This window comes from Dipodomys merriami, unplaced genomic scaffold (genome assembly GCF_024711535.1).
Source record: "Dipodomys merriami isolate MVZ:Mamm:240054 unplaced genomic scaffold, mDipMer1.0.p SCAF_35, whole genome shotgun sequence".
NCBI classification, from domain to species: Eukaryota; Metazoa; Chordata; class Mammalia; order Rodentia; family Heteromyidae; genus Dipodomys; species Dipodomys merriami.
In genome coordinates this window covers 7,609,086-7,630,895 of record NW_027205048.1, presented here as the reverse complement: position 1 = coordinate 7,630,895, position 21,810 = coordinate 7,609,086, and the positions used below count along the sequence as shown (strand labels likewise).

At 33.9% G+C, this 21,810-nt stretch overlaps 1 protein-coding gene across 2 annotated transcripts in view; it reads right to left on the bottom strand.

Annotated features, from left to right (window-relative positions):
• Nucleotides 1-21,810, bottom strand: part of Atrnl1 (attractin like 1) — a 482,593-nt gene that overhangs the window by 209,978 nt on the left and 250,805 nt on the right. Inside the window, exon 27 of one of the 2 annotated variants that reach the window (XM_069988091.1) lies at nt 7,064-7,171. The exons of the other annotated variant lie outside the window; for it this stretch is intronic. Coding sequence (XP_069844192.1) covers nt 7,064-7,171 — 108 coding nt within the window. The remainder of the gene's footprint in view (nt 1-7,063; nt 7,172-21,810) is intronic. 2 annotated transcript variants of the gene reach the window in all.

The following is a 21,810-nucleotide window of genomic DNA, read 5'->3' as shown; positions in this document are numbered from 1 at the left end:
CAAAAAACTTCATGAGACCCCATCTGAACCTACATAAGACCTTGGCACATGTCTATAATACCAGTTACCCGAAAATGTAAATGGAACAATTTTGGTCCAGATTGGGTCAGAAAAAGAGAAAAATACTACTGAAAAAAATAATAAAAACAAAAAGGGCTCAGCGCATGAGTGGTACAGTGAATGCCTAGCCTGTGCAATGCCTAGTCTGTGCAAGCCTTTGTGTGGCTGAGTTTCAATGCCAGTATTGGAAAAAATACCAAGTAACTGAGTAACAATTAACAATACGCCGGAAACAAGGAACAATATTTCATAGAAAACTGAAAAAAATATTCATCTAATGTTACAAAGCTGCCAATTTTCCTTTGTTCTTCCTTAACTCCTTTGGCACCTGCCCTCAAAACCATGAATGGGGAATTAACACTCTCAACATCAGCATTATTTCAATTTAAGTGACTGTGAATAACCGGTTTGTGACCAAATAGGATCAAATCTAATCAAAAACCTCAGATAATTTAAGTCACTTGAGAGTACTACATGCTTTGCCTCTTTTTGCTTCTTGTTTTTGTCTATTAGTTATTAAAGAAAAATGGCCTGACAATACTTCCCAAGGCTATCTACAAATTCAATGCAATACCTATCAAAATTCCAACCTCATTCTTCAAGGAAATAGAAGAGGCAATCCAAAAATTCATATGGAACAATAAAAGACCCCGAATAGCAAAAACGCTCCTCAACGGAAAGAACACTGCTGGAGGAATATCAATACCAAATTTCAAACTCTATTATAAAGCCATAGTAATCAAAACAGCTTGGTATTGGCATAAGAACAGACCTCAGGACCAAATTGAAAACCCAGAAATGAACCTACAGACCTATAGCCATCTAATCTTCGATAAGGAAGCTAAAACAATAGAATGGAAGAAAGACAGCCTCTTCAGTAAATGGTGCTGGCAAAATTGGTTAACTACATGTAGAAAACTAAAGCTAGATCCTTATATATCACCCTGCACCAGAATCAACTCCAAATGGATCAAAGACCTTGAACTCAAAGCAGACACTCTGAAAACATTACAGGATGGAATAGGAGAAACCCTAGGTCTCCTTGACTCAGGCCGAAATTTTCTGAATAGAGACCCGGAAACACAACAAATCAAAGAGAGGTTGGACAAATGGGATTGCATAAAGTTGCAGAGCTTCTGCAGGGCAAATGACATAGCTAGCAAGATCATTAGAAAGCCCATGGATTGGGAGAAGATCTTTACTAGCCATACAATGGACAAGGGTCTCATATCTAAAATATACTTGGAACTCAAAAAATTAAACCCCCCAACAACAAATCCTCAAAGAAACAACTGCCCAATAAATAAGTGGGCGAAAGACTTAAAGAGAAACTTCTCTGAAGAAGAAAGAAGGATGGCCAATAGACACATGAAGAAATGTTCAACATCCCTAGCCATAAAAGAAATGCAAATCAAAACAACATTGAGATATCACCTCACTCCAGTTAGAACGGCAAAAATCAAGAACTCTAACAACAACAGGTGCTGGAGGGGATGTGGACAGAAAGGAACCTTACTTCATTGTTGGTGGGAATGTAAACTTGTTCAACCACTTTGGAAAGCAGTATGGAGGTTCCTCAAAAGACTTCACATAGAACTCCCCTATGACCCAGCAATCCCACTTTTGGGCATTTACCCAAATGTTTACAAACAAGACCACACTAAAGCTACCAGCACAACTATGCTTATTGCAGCATTATTTACCATAGGTAAGATATGGAACCAACCCAGATGCCCCTCAGTAGATGAATGGATCAAGAAAATGTGGTATATATACACAATGGAATTCTATGCCTCCATCAGAAAGAATGACATTGCACCATTTGTTAGGAAATAGAAAAACTTGGAAAAAATTATATTAAGTGAAGTAAGCCAGGCCCAAAGAAACATAGGTCCCATGGTTTCCCTTATTTGTAATATCTAGTATATTGTATGAGTCAAGCGGAAAAGGTCAGATAATGTGATGTCAGGAAAATGAACCCTTAGATATATATTTTAATGTTTTTTTCTTTCATGCATGTGTTTCTAACGCATTTATAAGATTATCTCTTTGTTGCTTTGTATGTCCCTCCCCCACAGTATAACCCCTGCTTTCACTATATTTGATGTCAGTATAACTTGTGGAGGAGATGGGGAAAAACCAGTTGTTTAAGGATACAGGTGGACCTGTTGCAACAATGAGAAGTACAAGTTGTCATGTCCAAAACGAGCTTTACAAGGTCGGTGCGAGGGGGGGGGGAGGGGGGAAGGAGAAGGATTGGGATTGGGGGGAAGGGGGGAGGCTGGGAAGGGATGTGAAGGGTAAACAAAGGAGGAGGCTGCAATGCTTGGTAAGAAATGTACGCATTATCCTGCCCATGTAATTGTAACTCCTCTGTACAGTATGTTCACAAATAAAATTAAATTAAATTAAAAATAATGGCCTGATATTTCAGTGGATATATTATGAGAGGATCAGACTATTTTCCATCACTAACTAGAACAGTATATTCAAGGTTCTATAGCTATTATAGTGCCAAAAAGAGAAAGTCAGTTCTATCTTTCTACATGGACCTTACAAACATAAAATTACTAGAAAACCATTCAAAACAAAAATGTTGTACTCATAATAGCCTTACAATTTGGTCCAGAATCCAAGTTTTTCTGTCACAGCTGAAATTCTAGCACTTGAAAGGCTCTGGCAGAGAGATCATAAATCCCATTTGAGCTTCTTAGAAAAACTCTACCTCAAAACAAACAAGCAAACAAATACATATACATTTGGCCATTTCTCATGGTTACCATTTCTAGTGCCCTAGTCTTGTCACCATGATCTCTGGCCTGGATTTCCTTCAGTTCCCACTAAGAAACTTGCTTTCTGACAGATGAGTAAAATTCCAATATGAATATATACCACATTTTCTTGATCCACTTGCCCATGGAAAGGCATCTGGACTGATTCCACATCTTGGCTATGGTAAACAATGCTGCAATGAACATATGTATGCTGGTAGCTTTAGTGTGGCCTTATTTGTTTCTATCACATAAATTCCCAGAAGTAGAATTGCTTGGTTATAGGGTAGCTCTATGTTTAGTTTTTGTGGAACCTCCATATTGCTTTCCAGAGAGGTTGAACAAGCTTACATTCCCACCAACAGCCACATCCATGCCAGCATTTGTTATTGCTAATATTCTTGATATTGGCCATTCTAACTGGAGTGAGGTAGAATAGAATAACAGTGTTGTTTTGATTTGCATTTCCTTTATGACCAGATGATGAACATTTCTTCATATTTCTATTGGCCATTTTTATTTCTTCTTCTGAGAAGTCTCTCTCAGAAGTCAATAGCCCATTTTATAATTGGGTTGTTATTTCCTTGAGGGTTTATTTTAGGGGGGTTAATTTTTTGAACTCTTTGCATATTTTGCATATTAAACCCTGGTCTGATAAATACCTGGTGAAAATCTTCTCACATTCTGTAGGCTTTCTACTTAGCTTATTTGCTATGTCCTTTGCCATGCAGGAATTTTAAACATTTAATGCAATCTTACTATTTATCTAGTCTTTCTTTGATTTGTTGTGATTCTGGATCTTTTTTTAAACAACTACAGTTATCACCTCTCTACATGTGAACTTATTTTTTCTTCTACAATACAAACTGCAAGTTTTCAGGGTTCTTTATTGTGTTACCTGATATTCCTAAACACCCTGTCTTTAGACAGGTTCTGATACAAGCTTCTCATAAAAATATGTCAAACAACTACTATAAATTCTCTTGCTACTGCTTGGAAGAAAAATGACAAATATATTCAATGGAGCATATGATCGCTATAAAAATAATTTTTTCAAAGTAAATTTAAAATCAACTAATAAATTGTGGTTTGGGATAAATTTGCATTCCAAATGAATTTATTGAAATTTTTAATTATGTGTTTTAATTTATCACTATAATATTGGAAAACATCATGCTAAAGACTTACTAAGGGATAATTTAAGCAATTATCCATAGTGTATGTTATCTTTATTTGCTTACAAAAGGTGTGTGGTGTGCAATAAAGGTGCAGTAAAGATTCAACACACAATTAACTACAAAAGAGATACTAAAGGAATACATTTGCTTCACAGAATAGACATAGTTAATTCATTTCTCATTGCACCTTGCATTTTCCTCGTGACTATGCAGACATGAAACTCAAAAATGACAAAGGAGAGTTAAATTTAGTTAACAGAAGAAACCCAGTCTTACTGGACACAGTAGCTCACACCTGTAATCCTCAGGAGAACTGTAGCCTAAATCCAGTCTAGGCAAGAAAAAATGCAAGACTGAAAAATAGAGCCAAGCTTGCTACAGGCATGGCTGAAGTAGTAGCTTGAGCTAGGAATTTCAAGGCCCTAAGTTAAAACCTCACTACCATTACAAAAAAAGATCCCTTAACTTGCCACCTTTTTGTATAGAGTAGTAGTGAGCTAATCCAAGAGTCTTATGTTGGAGCTAAATTCTCAATTTTAAGCAAAACTGAATCTCAGAATTAGTGTGATTTTTACATTGAGGTAACACTTTTACTGTAACTTCAAAACAGGCCTATGCTTCACAATTTGCAGGTAAGAAAAAAATCAATAAACTACATCATACTAAATTATACATTAAAAAGGAGATGTGAGGCACATTCCAATGTCCTGCAGCAATGGATAACAAATCTTACAAATATGTGTATATATGTATGCATATTCATATGTATGGAGCAGCCAGGTAGTTTCCAATTAGTAGTAATTACTACAAGATGCTTAGCAAAGCAGAAATAAAATATAATTATAAACATTCTACTTTTACCTGTATTGTTTTCTAAAGGATGTCATAGCAAGAAATTAGCAGTTAGCTACTGAGATTTACTTTGATGTTTAATTTTAACAGGAAGAAGTAAACAACCAATTAAATTCTAAAAATATCCAGAGAATAATAATGTTTTCAACTTGAATTCATTAAAATTATTCTAAGGTGTCAATTCACTTGAGATCATTGGACATATATGGCCACAGGGATCTTTAAGTATCAGAAATCATAATTACTTGCCAACATGGAAGAAATCTGGAACTAAATTAAGAATTCTGAGTACAAAGTACAAAATTATTCAATTAACCAAACTACCACTTGAGGTCCCGTGAGGAATCTCATAGCCGTATTTGCAGATACTTAAATAACTCTAAGCATTCACTTCTGCCTACCTTGATTGCTGACTAGGCAATATCTTCTATAACTTAGGGGCAAATTCGAATGCACACACATATTCATGAACTTATATATCCATCTATTGGAGCAAAATTTAAGAACATTGAGAATTAAGAGTAAATACTAAGATTGCAGGAAGAAAATGTAGATTATATGCAAAAGACAAAAACATCAAATTTACATGAGACATGAAAGAACACAGCAAGATTTTTAAAACTTTGAAAAAGGGAACTTTTAAATTTGAATTTTCATATACAATTCTATTGGTATTCCATGTAAAAAGCAAATAAAATATGTTGACAAGCATTCAATTTCTCAAAAAGAATGCCACATATAATTGTCCTAGAAAAAAAAATCTCTCAGATGGTTTATTCTAGTGAAAAGCTAAAGAAATCCATGAGCAAAAGAACTAGAAATAAAAAGTAAAGAATGTTGAACATCTTGAACTCTGGAAACTATAATGGGGCATACCCATGTTACTTACACTCATGTTTGATTTGTCATGTTTTCTCTCATGTCCTATGTATGGGTTACTTGCTTTCATTTTTCCTGTATTAGATTTTCAGCAATATTTGAAAACATTTTTAACAGATGGAGAGAAGAGAGAATTTGTACTCAAATAGTCCAGGTTTTCTGTTTGGTAAAGGTTTTGCACTAATGTTATTTGAAACAAGGGGCCAAAATGCAGCATTTGCTGTACTTTCATTTCATCATCATCTCTTTTCTAATTTCTTCCCAAGTAATTGAAAATACACACATAAATTTCCTAATGCTCCAAGCTTCCATGGCAACATGTGAGCTAGAGTAGTAAAAAGTCAGACACACAAAAGTCAGACACACACACACACAAATATTCATTCCCTCTAAAATCTGACCCTTTGTATACTACCTACAAGGCATATGTTTATTTTTTCTTGAATAACCAAAAATGTAATGAAATCAACTACATTTGTACCTAGGGTTGAGGAAGCGTCTTATTTTTATTCTCCTTGCTTCTCCTTAAAGAAAAGCAAGATCAGAAAATAACAACATATAATCAGTCCAATTAGAACATGTTAAAGAGGGAATAAAATATTTCAATTGTAGAGTCTCTGAATTTTCCTACCTAAACATTGTACCATAAATAAAATTATAAGCATATAATTAAATTAGGATGCCTCAAAATTCTTTGATTAGTCATTAATCACAATCTGTGCACTTTTCCTCTTTTGGATTATTGTTTTCAGAAGCCATGTCAGGCATTGTTTCGGGATTTGAATACCACATTTACTTGCACATGATTTCTGATTCACTGTATTCTGTTTCTGTACTTGTAACAAAGGACTATGATAATACATACTCCACAAAAAAACTATTCACTCTATTTTATACTTCTCAACATTCAAAAGCAAAACTACATAATTAAAACGTAGCTTATCTCCACCTAATTTTGTAGTATACTTTATTAAGAAGGATAGTATAACTGTTAACTAGGGGACACATGCTACTAAATACAGGTGATTTTTTTTCTCTCATTGTAACTATATCTTAAATTTCTTCAGCTCCACTCTGTCAAGCAAAAGCTCCTAGGTGAGCAGTCTGTCACTCTTGCCTAGGCTAATAGATTCTCTAGTGGCTTTTGTTACAGCTCATGTCATACCATTAAAACTATGTGCCTAGAAAGTGGCATAGCATGTGCAGCAGAATCTTATCAACTCTAGATAATCAGACTGTGTGGTTTCACAAGCAGATGCAGATTAGAATAGCAATGTAAATATGTAAATCACAGTGGTCCCTTTTCAGCACCACTGTTCCTACCTCTAATGACCCTCGCAGAAAGTCTGTTTGTTCAGCTCCTACTTCCAGTGCTACATCAACAGAAGCAAAGGGACGGCTGGCCATCTGCTGTCGTTCTCGAAGTAGTTGCTGGAGGGGGTTAAAAATGATTTGTTTAAAATAGGCCTTAAAATCTACTAAACTTAACAATTTCTAGTTTCATTTTTAAATAACATGACCCTGAAAAGCCAGGAATCATTTCATACACATATTGATACTTAGAGAAGAAGATTACCTTCTCCAGATGGTCTGAATTATATTTCCACAAAAGCATCAAATGTATAGTACCAACAAATAACTTTTCCCTGACTGCCATCCCACAGATGCCATAAAATATATTCAGAAGTACAGTGAAAACTCGGGTGAGAAGTGCTACTTAAATAAAAAGTGTTTTTACCATGATGATTATGCCAAGTTTTCCCACTCAAAATAACTCATGCTTTTGTCTTAGGTGAAAAAAGTAACAGTGCCAATGTTCAAGAAATGATAATGAAAAGTTGTCAAAATGCATTAATAAAGATTAAAGGCACATATAACTGCCAAGACTATAAGTCATCAAGAGCCCCTGTAGTTGCTATGGAATCAGAAGTAATTCTTACTGGGAGGGTTCAAACTTAATTGAAAATCACTGTGTTCATTATTTAAAATCAGGAATGATTAGCAAGTTACTGAAATTTTGTGCCAGAACTTCTAAAGCACCTCTAGATATTTATTTCTCTTTTCTTGAGACTATTCTGGGATTTTCCCAAACTAAAACCAATAAACTGGGAAGTACAAACCACTACCAAGCTAATTTATATTTCTATCTTTTCTTGAAATTATAATATTCATTAAGTCATGTTAAGAAAAAAATTGATGACCAGGACTTGATATTACAAATCTTGCCACTCTCATTTTTACTGATAATAAAATTATTATTAAATATTAAAAGAGGATGGGTGATGCAATTTAATACTCTTTCAAAGGAGAAGAAAATCATATTGCTGAAAAAGGCAAAGTCCTTGAACACAATTAGTGATGCCATTATTTATAAAGATTTTTAAAGATTCACTAGCATTAACTTACATTAATGATCTCTGAATGTAAATGATACAGCACTGTGATGCAATCAGTCAAATAATTCACTTGTAGATGATAAAGAAACAAAGGAAATACACATATGATACAGGGAGGTAACTTTGTTCATGAAATGAAGTTTAAACTGTAATTTATAATTTGTTAGAAAGAGAATATGTGGGATTAAAGTTGTATAACTCTTAATGAGTAATAATTTAGCTCTATAAGGTATATTTTTCCAAGACTAGTAAGTTCATAGAAAGACATAAATTAAAAGTAAAAAGGAGGTCTAAATTACCAAATTATTCACCTTAATATAAATTCAAATTTTTATTATTAAAAATATAGCTGTTATCAAATAGAATCTGGTTTGCCCTTCTTTCAACAGATGTGGCAAATGATCTGAAGAGATTAGATGAACAAAATGTAAACTGGGTTGTTTGTATTTCAAATGTCAAGTAATACTGAAGATAGAAGGCAAAGTGCTCTTTAGCTTTGGTACAAATATACACACACCTATTTGTCCAGACAACAATGTATAAGTATTTTTTCCCATAGCAATATAGGACAATTTAAATTCAAGTTAGTATTTAAGAATAACTTTTCTAAGATTGGCAATGATTGACCTCTGCTTACAAATGGCATCTCATGACTAAGTGATTGTAAACAAATGTATGCCTTGTTTCCTCATTTGACTATTTCTGTATATCCAAAAGTAGAAGGCCTACAAAATATAAGCACTAAATATTGGCTACTACAGGTTGTGAAGCAAATGGTTAAATATTCCAATTTTATTGGCAAATACTGTATTCCCTAGAAGAAAAGATATTATTTAAAACATACAGTAATCACATGCAGAATAATCGGTGACCCATAGTTTTAAACTTTTAAAAGCTTATTTGTACAGTGTAAAACTTAGGGTTTCATGCTTCCTAGTCAAGTGCGCTACCACTTAGCCACACTTCCTGTGTTTCTTTGAACTGGTTGATAGATTCTTGCTTTCTGCCTGTCTTGTGAGTGGACTATGATCCTTCAATTTTATATTTCCTGGGATGATAGGCAATTCTTGCTCAGCTTCTTCCACTGAGATGTTGTCTTGCAAACTTTTCTTGCCCCAGCTAGTAATAAAATGGTGATCCTTTGATCTCAGCTTCACACATAGCAAGTGTGACAGGAGAGCTCTCGGCGCTCAGCTATTGGTTGAGATCTGGCCAACTTTTTGCCTGGGTAGGAAGGAACTGTTGTCCTGAACTCAGCCTCTTGAGAACTTAGAATCACTGGCATGAGCAATTGTGCTCTGTCTGCAAAAGTATTCTTTTTAAGATTTTAGTGTTTTCTGAGCTTTGTTTTCTATCATTTATTTTTAGGACTGAGTGTCCACTAGAGTACTTTCTGCCATGAAGAAAGCACACTGTTCCTGTTCAAACTTTAGCAGCATAATTTGTAAAATAAAACTTAGACAGCACAAAATAGGGTATCAGAAGAGATACATATAGGGAATTGAACACACGAATTCAGACTGACTATACAGCAGAGGAACTAGTTACTGAATGCTTGCTTGCATAGATGAGTTTCTTTGGTAGAACTCAGACAAATGTTTGTACTTAACATAACAAAAACACTGAACATAAACTAAGAGCAAATTTTTTTGGTCTGAAACAACTTTTCTTAGGTATGATGTCTGTAAAGGAATATGACAGAAAACATTTCAATTATTTTCATTGCTGATTTCTGTCTCTCAATTCTGTCCTTATCAATAGTGTTCCTTCTTGCCAGTTGACACCTGAATGCATTGCTTCCTAAATGTTGTCAGAATAAAAGGAAATGACAATAACATGCTTACGACTTCAGTTTTGTCAGAAAAGTGTAATTACTGACCTGCAACACTGTATGACTCTGGAGTGAGAAGAACCTGCATTTGAATTACTCAGTGTCTCTATCTCTTAATTGTTTGACTTTACCAAATTATTTAGACTTTTCTAAATCTTCTTTTGTTCTCCTGCATAAAGTGGTGTTAATAACATTATCCACAGAACTTCCAAGGACCTGTTTTGAACTCTAGCTATGCTAGCTATGCTGTTGGAGCAGAACCAAATTACTCAGACTTTTCTAATGTTCTACTTTCTCTCTATAAAATGATCATGGTAGTATTATCTTCAGGTCACATGGTGAGTACTAAAGAGATGATGTAATTAGCTCAACATAGAGGTTGGCACATTGTAAGTACTCAATAACTGTTTACTGGTACAATTATTATGTTGAATTTCAAGCACTAATTTTATCTTCAAAGATAGCACACTAATTTTCACTGGCCCATTTTCTTCAACACTGGTGACACATTTTGCTCTACTAGCCGCTCTTTTACCAAATGTTGCAAATTTATGAGACAGTTGGAAAATGTCATTATTGTGGTAGAATGAATTTAGATTTGGAACTGTTATCTGCCATTTGTGACCAAAAAAAAAAGAATAAAAACTCAACCTGAAACTTAGGGGAAAATACACAGGACTTAAAAAAATTATTTATTTATTTTCTGTTATTTTTTTTGCAGAAAATGAAGTTTTAACATTTGTACATTTATAAGAAGCCATATAGCAGACACATCCATTTTATAAGTAATCCACTACTGATAATTGTTGTGCAAAACAATTAAGGCAAGAGGACTACTCCTATTACTACTTCAAATATTGCAATGACTCCTTTGAAATATTAAAATATTATTTATCAAGACACGTTTTGGGGGATGGACAAATGAGAGGGCACAGGAATGGAGAGAGGAAGGGTAAGAACATGCACTCATCATATTCAATGTACATTATGTAAAAAATGAACTATGTAACTGGGAGAGGGAGAGGGCAAATGAAGGAAAACAAATGAGGGGTAATACTGACCAAGAAGCACTGTACTCATAACCGACTTATAGAATAGTAAATGCTTTGGACAACTACTTACTAATAACAACAATAATTAAATAATAGAGAAAATCCAGTTACACAACTCAGTAGTCACAAATTCTACTATATATGTACATATATGCATATACACACGCATATATATGGGTATAATTCATTCATTTAATACAACTAGTTATTGACTAATTATCTAAGTTCATATTAGCCATTTTTCTGTATACTGAAACTCTCTAAGAAATTTTAGGATAATAACCCTTACAAGCACCTATTAAAACAAAAGAGCAGGTCACTTTGTCACCAGTTCTCCTCATGCCTACTTCATTATGTTATGTTTAAGTTCCTCATATATCCTCCTCTTTCACCTTCAAATGTCCTTCTAACTATGTTAGAAATGCTTACTTCTCTTATAATCTACTTATTATATTGGTATAGTACTACTTCTTTATAACCCCATGCCTTTTGGTTTCAGTTTTAGCTTTCAGTGTTACTGGGAATCAAGCCCATGGCCTTGTACATGCCCAGGGATTCTCTACCACTGAGCCCTACCTCCATGTTTTAAAATATTTTTAAGTTAAAACCTATATTTAGTTGTTTGGCATTGCTCATAGCACTTAGTATTCCAGATAGCATTTGGGCAATAACAAGTGATGTCTGAATAAATCAAAGCATAAAATTTGTCCTCAGATGAATGTGGTAAAGGCAAGCTGAGATAAAATTGGCTTTAATTATGAATAAACTTTAAAATGTATGACATGTACTTTCATCCTATAGAATTCATATCTGATCCTCCTGAGTAGGTAGACATTTACATTTTTGGAATGAGAGCAGCTTTGTAAAACTGTATTTCAAATCAACATTAAGTTCCATATTGCTCCTCATTTCCCTTATTGAATACTATAAAGAGTATCAAAAAAAGCTGCCATAAAAAGTCATCACAATGACTAGATAAATTCTGGTGGCTCACTCCTGCCATTCTAGCTCTCAGGAGGCTGACTAACATGAGATTATGGTTTGAACCTGGTCCATCTCCAATCCAAAACTCACACATAAAAAGACAAAATACAGCATAAATAATGTTACTCACTCAATATCAATAATGATTAAATTGGTGTGACCATACAGTGTTTTCATAGATTTTTAAACCTGGAAAGGATCTCAGAGACCCTGTAAACAGACAATCATTTATCACACAGGTCATATACCACTAAAAGAAAATGATGAATACTGGAAGGTCTATAAGCCTAATACTAATATTTTTCTTTTAGAAAAACATTTTTAATAAAATTTCAAATATTCCTAGTGTTTAGTTTATTGCTGTATTCAATATCTAACTATGACCCACCCAGAACCAAGTAGCTTCTGCCATTTCCTTAAAATCTTTCAGTAAATATATGTAAGAATTTGAAAATTATCTTGGAAGTAAAATGGGTTCCAAGTTTAAACATCTAATTGGAGAATTTTCTTTCTTTCATCAAACTCAATGTAGGTTTAGGCAAACTCTGGTATACATCTAATGCTATCCATGCTCCATATTGAATGGGCTTTACAAGATGTAAGACATATATTGATTTTATATTATAATTTCCATGTAAAATTAGTTTCATGGAACTGTTGAAATTGTCTATATTAACCAGAGCTGTGTGTCACAAACTATATGGCCCATAGTGTTACATCATTTCCGTGAAACAAGATCTTTAAAAGCTTTCTACTGACAGAAACTTTTTAAATGTATTTCATTTTAATAACTACGATTATCTTAAGTAGAGGCTATCTTTGTTCAGGTTAACTTAGAAAATGTCAGATAATGAAGCACTCTGATCTTCTTCCTGTTTACATAGTAATTGTCATGCAGTCCTAAATAACAACATGGGAACCAAAGGTTGCACTTCTTTCATGGATGATTCTTCCTAAAGCCAAAAAACACAAGGGAGTACCTAACAACTGTCCATCAATGTTTCAAATACCATACATCTTCAAGGAAAGCAAACTGAGTTTGAAAGGAATAAAATTCACCAAAACAAGACTTTTTTTCTCTCCTAACTGGACATATCCCACAACACTGCTTCATAAGTTTAGCCTCATCATTGGCTAGACCTGGTAAAACTATTTGATTTGAAAAGAACTGATCTGTGATAAGGAGCAAATAAAGAGTAAAACAGTATTTTTATCCACTCTGGAAGTGGTAAATATTTTCCAATTTTTCTTTTAATTCTAAATTAAAGTTAAGCAAATTTGGAAATAATTGGAGGCTTCACCATTTATCTTTAAGTGAAACCCTAACATATCTCAACATAGCCAATTTCTGGGTTTCTTCAACTATGTACCTACAGACTTCAATCACAACAAATCTCAACCTGTGAACACTTTTTAAAAATAACATAATTTATAACTTCATTAATGTTGAAGAGTTATAGTCCATGTAAAGATATGATCATACAGACAATGTGTCTGTTTACTTTTGATCTCATGCTTTGTAGCATAGTCTACTTGGTCCACTATTAAAAAATAAAGCACAATACATAGGTAGCTGATGCCTTCATTTATTAGTGACAAGATAATCACTCTCAAGTCTCATTACCTCTTCAAAATATCTTATTAGGCTTTGGAAGCAGATTAGAAAGTTCTTTATTTGGTTTTACAGAGGATAATCTGGAGGATAATTTAGACAAAATTCTGAGTACATTTTTCTTTCCTTTTGTCTTTCTTTCTGAAGTAAAATTAGTACTTAGATAGAACAATCTGAATTTGATGGACAGTTCCTTCTTAGCCAGATTTAATTCAATAGTTGATTTTATTGCAATCACTAATTAATTAAATAATTTTAAATGAGATGCTACTAGGTAACAGGAACTGATTTCAGAGGTAACTTTCTTGATCTATCTGGCAACCTTTTACATGCTTGTACAAAACCAAACGAAAGACTTGTGAGATACCTCTGAAACTCTGAAGGCAAAATACTGGCAGACAATATATTTTGACATAGGTGAAGAACTGATATAGCTTGGAGTCAAAGTGACAAAGCCTTCTACAATCCATGTCGGACAAAAGTCTGACTCAATGTAAAACGATTGCAGAATATTTTAAAGGTCACTCCACCAATTGTTAAATTCAAATGTGAATTCCTAATACATAGAGAGCATCACTGATATAGAATTTGCCAAAGATGATCTCATCTCAGAGTAAAAAATATATATATACAAAATAGATTCACTCAAGAATAATTTTTAAAAAGCTGCTATTGCCTGGTATAAGGCAATCCTCTCTGGTGAACAACAGGAAACACAATTGACCTCTTCCAGACAGTATTTTTGTCTCTTTTTTTTTTTTGTCACTTGTTGACATTAAAACAGAAAGTCAAAAAACAAGTGCTTATTTCCAATTTAAAATAATGGGATATGTGATGTTTGTTCAAAAGCTGATTCTTATAAAATATTACTACAATGGAGAATCATCAGCTATTTAGGGGAAAGAAGTACTTTAGATAGGGTGGTGACAGAAGGTCTAGAAAGGAGTGGCATTTGCCTAAACCATGAGTACTCAGAGTAAGAAGCATCTTCCAAAGCTCAGTAGGTTAGTGCAGAAAGGTTCATTTCTCTCACATAAAATATACAGATCTAGGTAACTCCTCATTGTATAATTCAGCAGTACAAGACGTTTCAATCTCATGGATGTCCATCTCAACCCAAGTATTCCCACAGTATCGTGGCAAAAAATAATTTTTTTTAAAAAAAAGGAAGGACCAGTTCTTACTACACTAACCTTGTAATGCTTTTGCTTAAGAAAAATACATATCACTTTCTAGAAACAGTCACACAGCCCAAACTAATTACAAAGAAGCTCGAAAAATGTAGAGGGGTATTGGACCTACTAGCTAAGTAGGACCAAAGAAGCCAGAAAAAAAATTTTTCAGGAGAAGGATGATTAAGTATGAAGTTTCTCAGGAAAGCTTGAGCTTAAGGCTTGCCAGACATAAGAAAAAGGCTACTGTAATAAGTCATAAGGTAAGAAGCAGTTTGATCCCAGGATAACCTGGACTTTACAGGTTAAAAGAAATAAAAACAACATCTGTAAATCATTAAGCACATAGGAAGTAAATAAATCAGATTCATTTTTAACATAATTCCTTTTTACATTGCTTAGAGTCTATTCCTATGATATTAGAAGTAGCTTAGAATATAAAATGATTGGGAAGAGGCTTTATCATTCTCAAATAAAGTAATTTAATACATAACCAAGAAAACAGCAACAGCAGTTAATCTCAAATACAATGAACCTAGCTCTCCCAATAAGTATCAAAAGGTCAATTTTATATGTAACCTTCTTTAATACAAAAGGCCAGGTGGCTGTAATTTATCTGAGCAAATCAAAATGAGCAAAAAGATGAGTACTGAAAAGGTCATTTAAAAGCTAGATCCCCAGAATGGATGTTTAATACATATGACTACTCAAAGAGCAAAAATGAGAGCCTGGATAATTTCACATTTTGAAAACTGTGCTTAAAAAATAATTCACACCAAAATACCCTCACAGTCATACTGTGGTTGATATATATTACATTCCTAACTTGGCGGTTTTATGAGTTGTAAGAAATGCTTGTTCTGGTCTCAGGAATGTTGTCTTTGATGTTTAGGACTTTCACAATATGAGTAAGGCAACCTTGAAAAGTGGGAATACAAATGGAGCTGATTTCAATAGAAACAATTCATTTTTTTTTTAACTTGGCTGCCAATAATTTATAACTGGAAGCTCTTTTTATAATAAAGCTTACATCAATCCCTTCACTAGACATCCTCCTCCTCTTATGGCTTAATTTACCAAAGGGTGTTTTTTTACCTGTTGATTATGGGAATGAATACAATGTTGCAGACTCAACTTTAACTGCATCAGGCTAGCTTCTAGGTTAAAACATTCGATGTGCAACATAATCCAATTAGCTTTTTTTTTTAATTGTGAAAATACCGTAGAGGGGTTACAATTACATGGGCAAAATAATGAGTATATTTCTTATCAAGCAGTGTTGCCTCCTCCTTTGTTTCCCCTTCCTATCCATGTGCCTCCCCCCACCCACCGCACCCCAACCTGCCAAAGTTGTAAAGTTCTTTTTTCGACATAACGACCTGTGCATCTCATTGTTGCAATGGGTCCCCTATATCCCTATTTAAAAGAATGACATTGCTCCATTTGTTAGGAAATGGAAAGACTTGGAAAAAATTATATTAAGTGAAGTAATCCAGGCCCAAAGAAACATAGGCCCCATGGTTTCCCTTATTTGCAATAACTAGTATATGTCTGAGACAAGTAGAAAAGGTTAGGTAAGTTGAAGATAAGGTCAGATAAGATGAAATGAACCCAAGATAAATATTCAAATGTTTTTTCTTTCATGCCATTGTTTCTAATATTTATAAGATGATTTCTTTGTTGCTTTGTATGTCCAATTCACTTTTTTTTATTAAGTAACTAAAAAGTTTGTGTTGACCATTTTAGCAGTTACTTTTGAAGGTCTCCAAAAAGAATTTAAATCTTCATAAATGATACATAAATGATCCAAATGCTGGCAGTTTTCTCTTAATTGATATTTTAAAAATATATTTCCTTTAAATAAAATGCAATTATTTTGCTATTATGAGAATGTTGTCATTTTTAGTTCAATATTTCAAGTCTTTAAAATTATTTGTAAAAGTTCTATTGTTAAGTAAGGCACATACTAAATTCTGGAATATACCTATAATACTCATTGACTGGTATGATAAATTAATAGGATTTTATTTTCAATATTTTCTGAAAGGATCATGATATAAATATTTTAAGAAAATAATTTCAATAATTTGAATTTGTAAATGTTAAGAGAAGTTTGGTGTGGCATAGATTACTTATGACTAATATAGGCTTTTGGTTTTTGGTTTTTGTCGGTCATAGGGCTTGAAAACTCTGGGCTTGGGCGTTATCCCTGAGCTCTTCAGCTCAAGGCAAGTAGTCTACCATTTGAGGCACAGTGCCACTTCATTTTCTAGTGGTTAATTGGAGATAAGAGTCTCAAGGACTTTCCTGACTAGGTTGGCTTTGAACCCCGATCCTCAGATCTCAGCCTCCTAAGTAGCTAGGATTACAGACAGGCATGAGCCACCAGCACCTGGCTAATATAGGCTTTTTAAGGCTACTTAGAACTGTGTCAAACCACAACATCAGAATATAAGAAAATCAGTAGTCCTAAGAGACTCCCTTGATTATTGATTCTCATATTTTGAAAACAAACAAATACCTCTCTGTTATCTACTCTCTATTTCCATTAAAGCTGGATCAAAGGTGCTATGATTTTTCTGGCAGGTGATCATTTAGCCATGGTAAATACGTCCAGCAAAGTAACCACATTTTAGCAAGTCAATATTACACTTTTCATTATATTAAACAAAAATCATTTAGACATCATTAAAGTTAGACAGAACACTTCTAACTTCATTTATCAAAATTTCTTCAAATATATACTAACATTTAAAAATTCTCTCACATCTTCAAGTTAAATAGCCCTAATATCTGAACATTTTTCTTCATTATTTATGCAGCAAACATGTATGAAATATTCCAGTGCCTGGGAACAGGGCCAGATACCAGGCATAAAACATTGTCTTGTCCTCCAGAGATTTACTCATTAGTCTCATATGGGGACATAACTGTTTCTCATATAACATAGTTTTCCATTTTCCATGTCCCTCTTAAAATGTAAAATTAACATAATAGTCTAGATGGGATCTGACTAATATAGAATATGGCAGAACTACTTTTCTTAATCAAAATTAAATTAAATTTTTCCCTTTTTCAAATTAGCTTTTTGTTAATTTTACTTTGAGGATCACTTTATGTCATTACCCTAATCAACAGGTACAGATCTTTTTGACATGAACTTTGATCAAAACAAGTCTTCTCTGGTAAGCATGTTTAGAAGAGAATATTAAAGACGAAATTCAGAATATTGGGATTCATATTTTTTCATGTTTTATTGAGGGTATTATCTTGTTCTTCCTGGAATGTGAACTGTTGTTTGAGTACTGAACTCCCAATCCAGGAAATTAATTCTCTCTACCCATATTGTCATTAGCATTGATCCCTACTTCACTCCTTTGATGAGATCAATACCTTTCCCTGAAAGTGGGATGCCATATTTGCTGGTAATACAAGGCAAATCAGAAAAGTTACTAAGAATAATTTTGACCTGTTTATTTTACAGGGTTCATCCCATATAGTGATTTCAATATAGACAGTAGATAAGGAATATGAATTTTAAAACACTGAGCTTATTTTCACAGACTATGTCTACTTTAAAGAGATGAGCTCTATGCAATATAAGAAATTTCCTATCTAGGAAATCAGGTTTACTTTCCTTTATTTTAAAATCGTGCTTTGTTCACTGATGTACACACAGAGTATGAAGACTGGATCCCAATCTTGGTGCAACAGAAGTGCCTTATACTTCAGTCTCACTGTAACTGATGGTTAAGTGGCTTTCTTGGCTCATTCAGTCTCATAGTCTAAAAGTGCTTTGACTAGAAAACTCTCACTCTTAAAGTTCATTGTTCATCTATCAATTAGTGCTTGTTTTCCATAATCAATTAACCTGTACTATATTCCTAATGCCAAACCATATATGGGAAAGCACAGTTACTTAATATATACCCAGTAAATTTTCTTTCCTGACCAAATAGTAATTATAATTAACAACTAACATATGACTTTTCTCTATACCTATATATTTCCCTTCTATTAACTTTCTCATAAATCCTAAATTTTATAATCAATACATTTATGTTTTGGTTGATATAAATTTTAAATGTATCAGGGAAAATAAATGAATTCTTTATTAGCTTTTTTGCTAGCAATCAACAATGAATCTATTGAACTGGTGGGGGTCTCTGATAAGGTTTTTATTAAATAGGCACATCTTTTCTGCCTGGGATTCTGAAAAAGGTTGGAATATAAAATGTGAAGATATAAGGCTCAATGTTTCCATTATTGATACTATATATTGATCTAAATTTACAAATTAAGTCATTATACTTCCTAAACAGTAGAACACATAAACAGGCAACCTGACAAAGATAATTGTGGTCTGGGTGCTGGTAGTTCACTCCTCAAGAGGTTGAGATCTGAAAACCATGATTAGAAGCCGTCCCAGGCATAGAAAGTCCTTCAGCCTCTTATCTGCAATTGACCACATAAAAGCCAGAAGTGGAGCTGTAGCTCAAGTGGCTCAAGCTAACCTTAAAGGGGTAAAGTTCAGGATAACAGCCAGGCCATGAGTTCAAACCCCAAGCCTGGCACTCACAGACACTCAGACAGAGACACAGACACAAAGACATAGTCAGAGACACAGACAGACAGACAGACAGACAGACAGACAGACAGACAGACACACACACACACACACACACACACACACACACACACACACACACAGAGAGAGATAAGTCATGGACTTCCAACTACTACCAAAGTCTAAGGTACAACTTATTATGTATAGGTACAACTATTCTAAAAGAGAGTCTATAAATTTTTGTTGTGCAAAATAGTACTGTTATATTAAAATACAAAAAAGTCAGCTTCCACATATATATTATGAAATCTCAGTGAGCTTAAGATGGATAATGTTAGGTTTAAGTAGCTGATTCTATTTATTTCTATTGCAAATACTATTGTTTGCTAGTAATCCCATTTAATTTTCACCTTTACGAACAAATACACTCTCTCCTCTATTTGTTTTTTTCCGCTGAATTCTTTACCATCAGACATGTTAAATATTGTGTTTATTGCTTATTTAAAATGTTTCCCTGTTGACAGAAATTTTTATATATGTCAAAATCTCAGCATCTAAGAAGTATATTGTACATGGCAGATGTTCAATAGATAATTGCTAAAATAAATAATTCATTTAGGACCAAGAAAAGGTCTTATGATAAATCTTAGAATCAAATAATTTGAACACAGACTTGAGCCTGTGTTTATTCACTCTCTAACAGGTAGACTCAGACTAAGTCTTCTCAATAGGCTAAATTCACATGAGAAAGAATTGTTTCCTGGGAAATAAAGTCCATGAATGTATGGAGTAGCAATCACCACAGTAAAAATAAGACTGAAATAACTGACTGTTAGTCACAAATCACTGTGGATGCTCTTTAGAAACTAAAACAAACTGAATCTGAGTATAATGTGCTTCGGACATACACCATTATGAGTTTCTATCTTTTGCCACATTGCAGCATTAATTTAAATATGCACAATACTACATAAGCCATTTGCAGATGGCATAGGCAGTAACTTCCTGAATAGAACTCCAATAGCTCAGCAAATAAGAGGAGAAACTAACAAATAGAATTGCATTAAGCTAAGAAGCTTGTGCACAGCAAAAACCATTGCACTAAAGACACAACTTACAGCTAAACACTGACAAAAGGATTAATAACCATAATATATAGATAGCTCAAAAAACTGAACACCCAAAGAATCAACAATGTAATTACTAAGTGGAAAAATGAACTGAAAAAAAAAAAAACAATTCTCTCAAGAAATACAATTGGCAAATAAAAACATGAAGAAATGCTCAACATCTCTGGACGCAGAGAAAATGGGAATCAAAATGAAATTTTAGATTTTTATCTCACTCCAATCAGACAGGCCATCATCAAGAACATAAACAACAAATGTTGTCCAGGATATGGGGAAATGGAAATCCTTACCATAGATGGGAATGTAAACTAGTGCCACCATTATGTAAATCAGTATGGACATTCCTTCCAAAATAAAAGCAAAGCTATCGTGCAATCCAGTGTTAGCACTCTGGAGTATTTATCTGAAGGAATGTAAGTCAGGATATAATACAAAGACCTAGCCAGGCACTGGTGGCAGGAGGCTGAGATCTGAGTATCGCTGTTCAAAGCCAGCTGGGGCAGAAAAGTCCATGAGACTCTTATCTCCAATTAATCACCAGAAAACCAGAAGTGGCGCTGTGGCTCAAGTGGTAGAGTGCTCCCCTTGAGTTGAGACAGAGACCAGTCACAGAGTTCAAGCCCCACGACTGACAAAAAAAGGCAAAAACAAACAAGCAAATAATATAAACAATACAAAAACCTGTACAAGCATGCTTAACTGCGGCACTATTCATAATAGTAAAGCTATGCAAACAGTCTACATGCTTTACAAAGTGATCCAGAAAATGGATTCACACAATGCTGTTAAATGGAATGGAATGCTGTTAAAAAAGAATGAAACTAGGCCACTTGTAGGGACATGGATGAAACGAAAGATCATCATGTTAAGCAAAGTAAGCCAGAAGGACAAATGTCATGTTTTCTCTCATATGTGGATAATAAAACTGAAAGATAAGCATATAGGTAAACCCATAGAACATATTCGTCATCATGAAACTGAATGAGAAGATTAAGAAGTTAGATAAGAAAATGTTAGAGGATGAACAATACTAAAAAATATTGCCTCTGTAAATGAGCATAGCACAACTAAGGTCATCAAAGCTGTTGAATAATAGGAGTTATGGGGACTGAGGAAAGTAAGAGTAACCAAGGTCAAACTGATTAAAGTGATGTACATACATATGTGAAATTCCAGGGTGAAACTCCTGTAAACGCATAACATTCCCTCTTAACAAATACAACCCTGGTAAAACAGATCTTGTCTGGAGTATGGATCCCAGTAGGAGGTAAATGAAGAGAGAAAAAGAGAGAGAGAGAGAGACGACATGTCAAAATGAAACTCTTG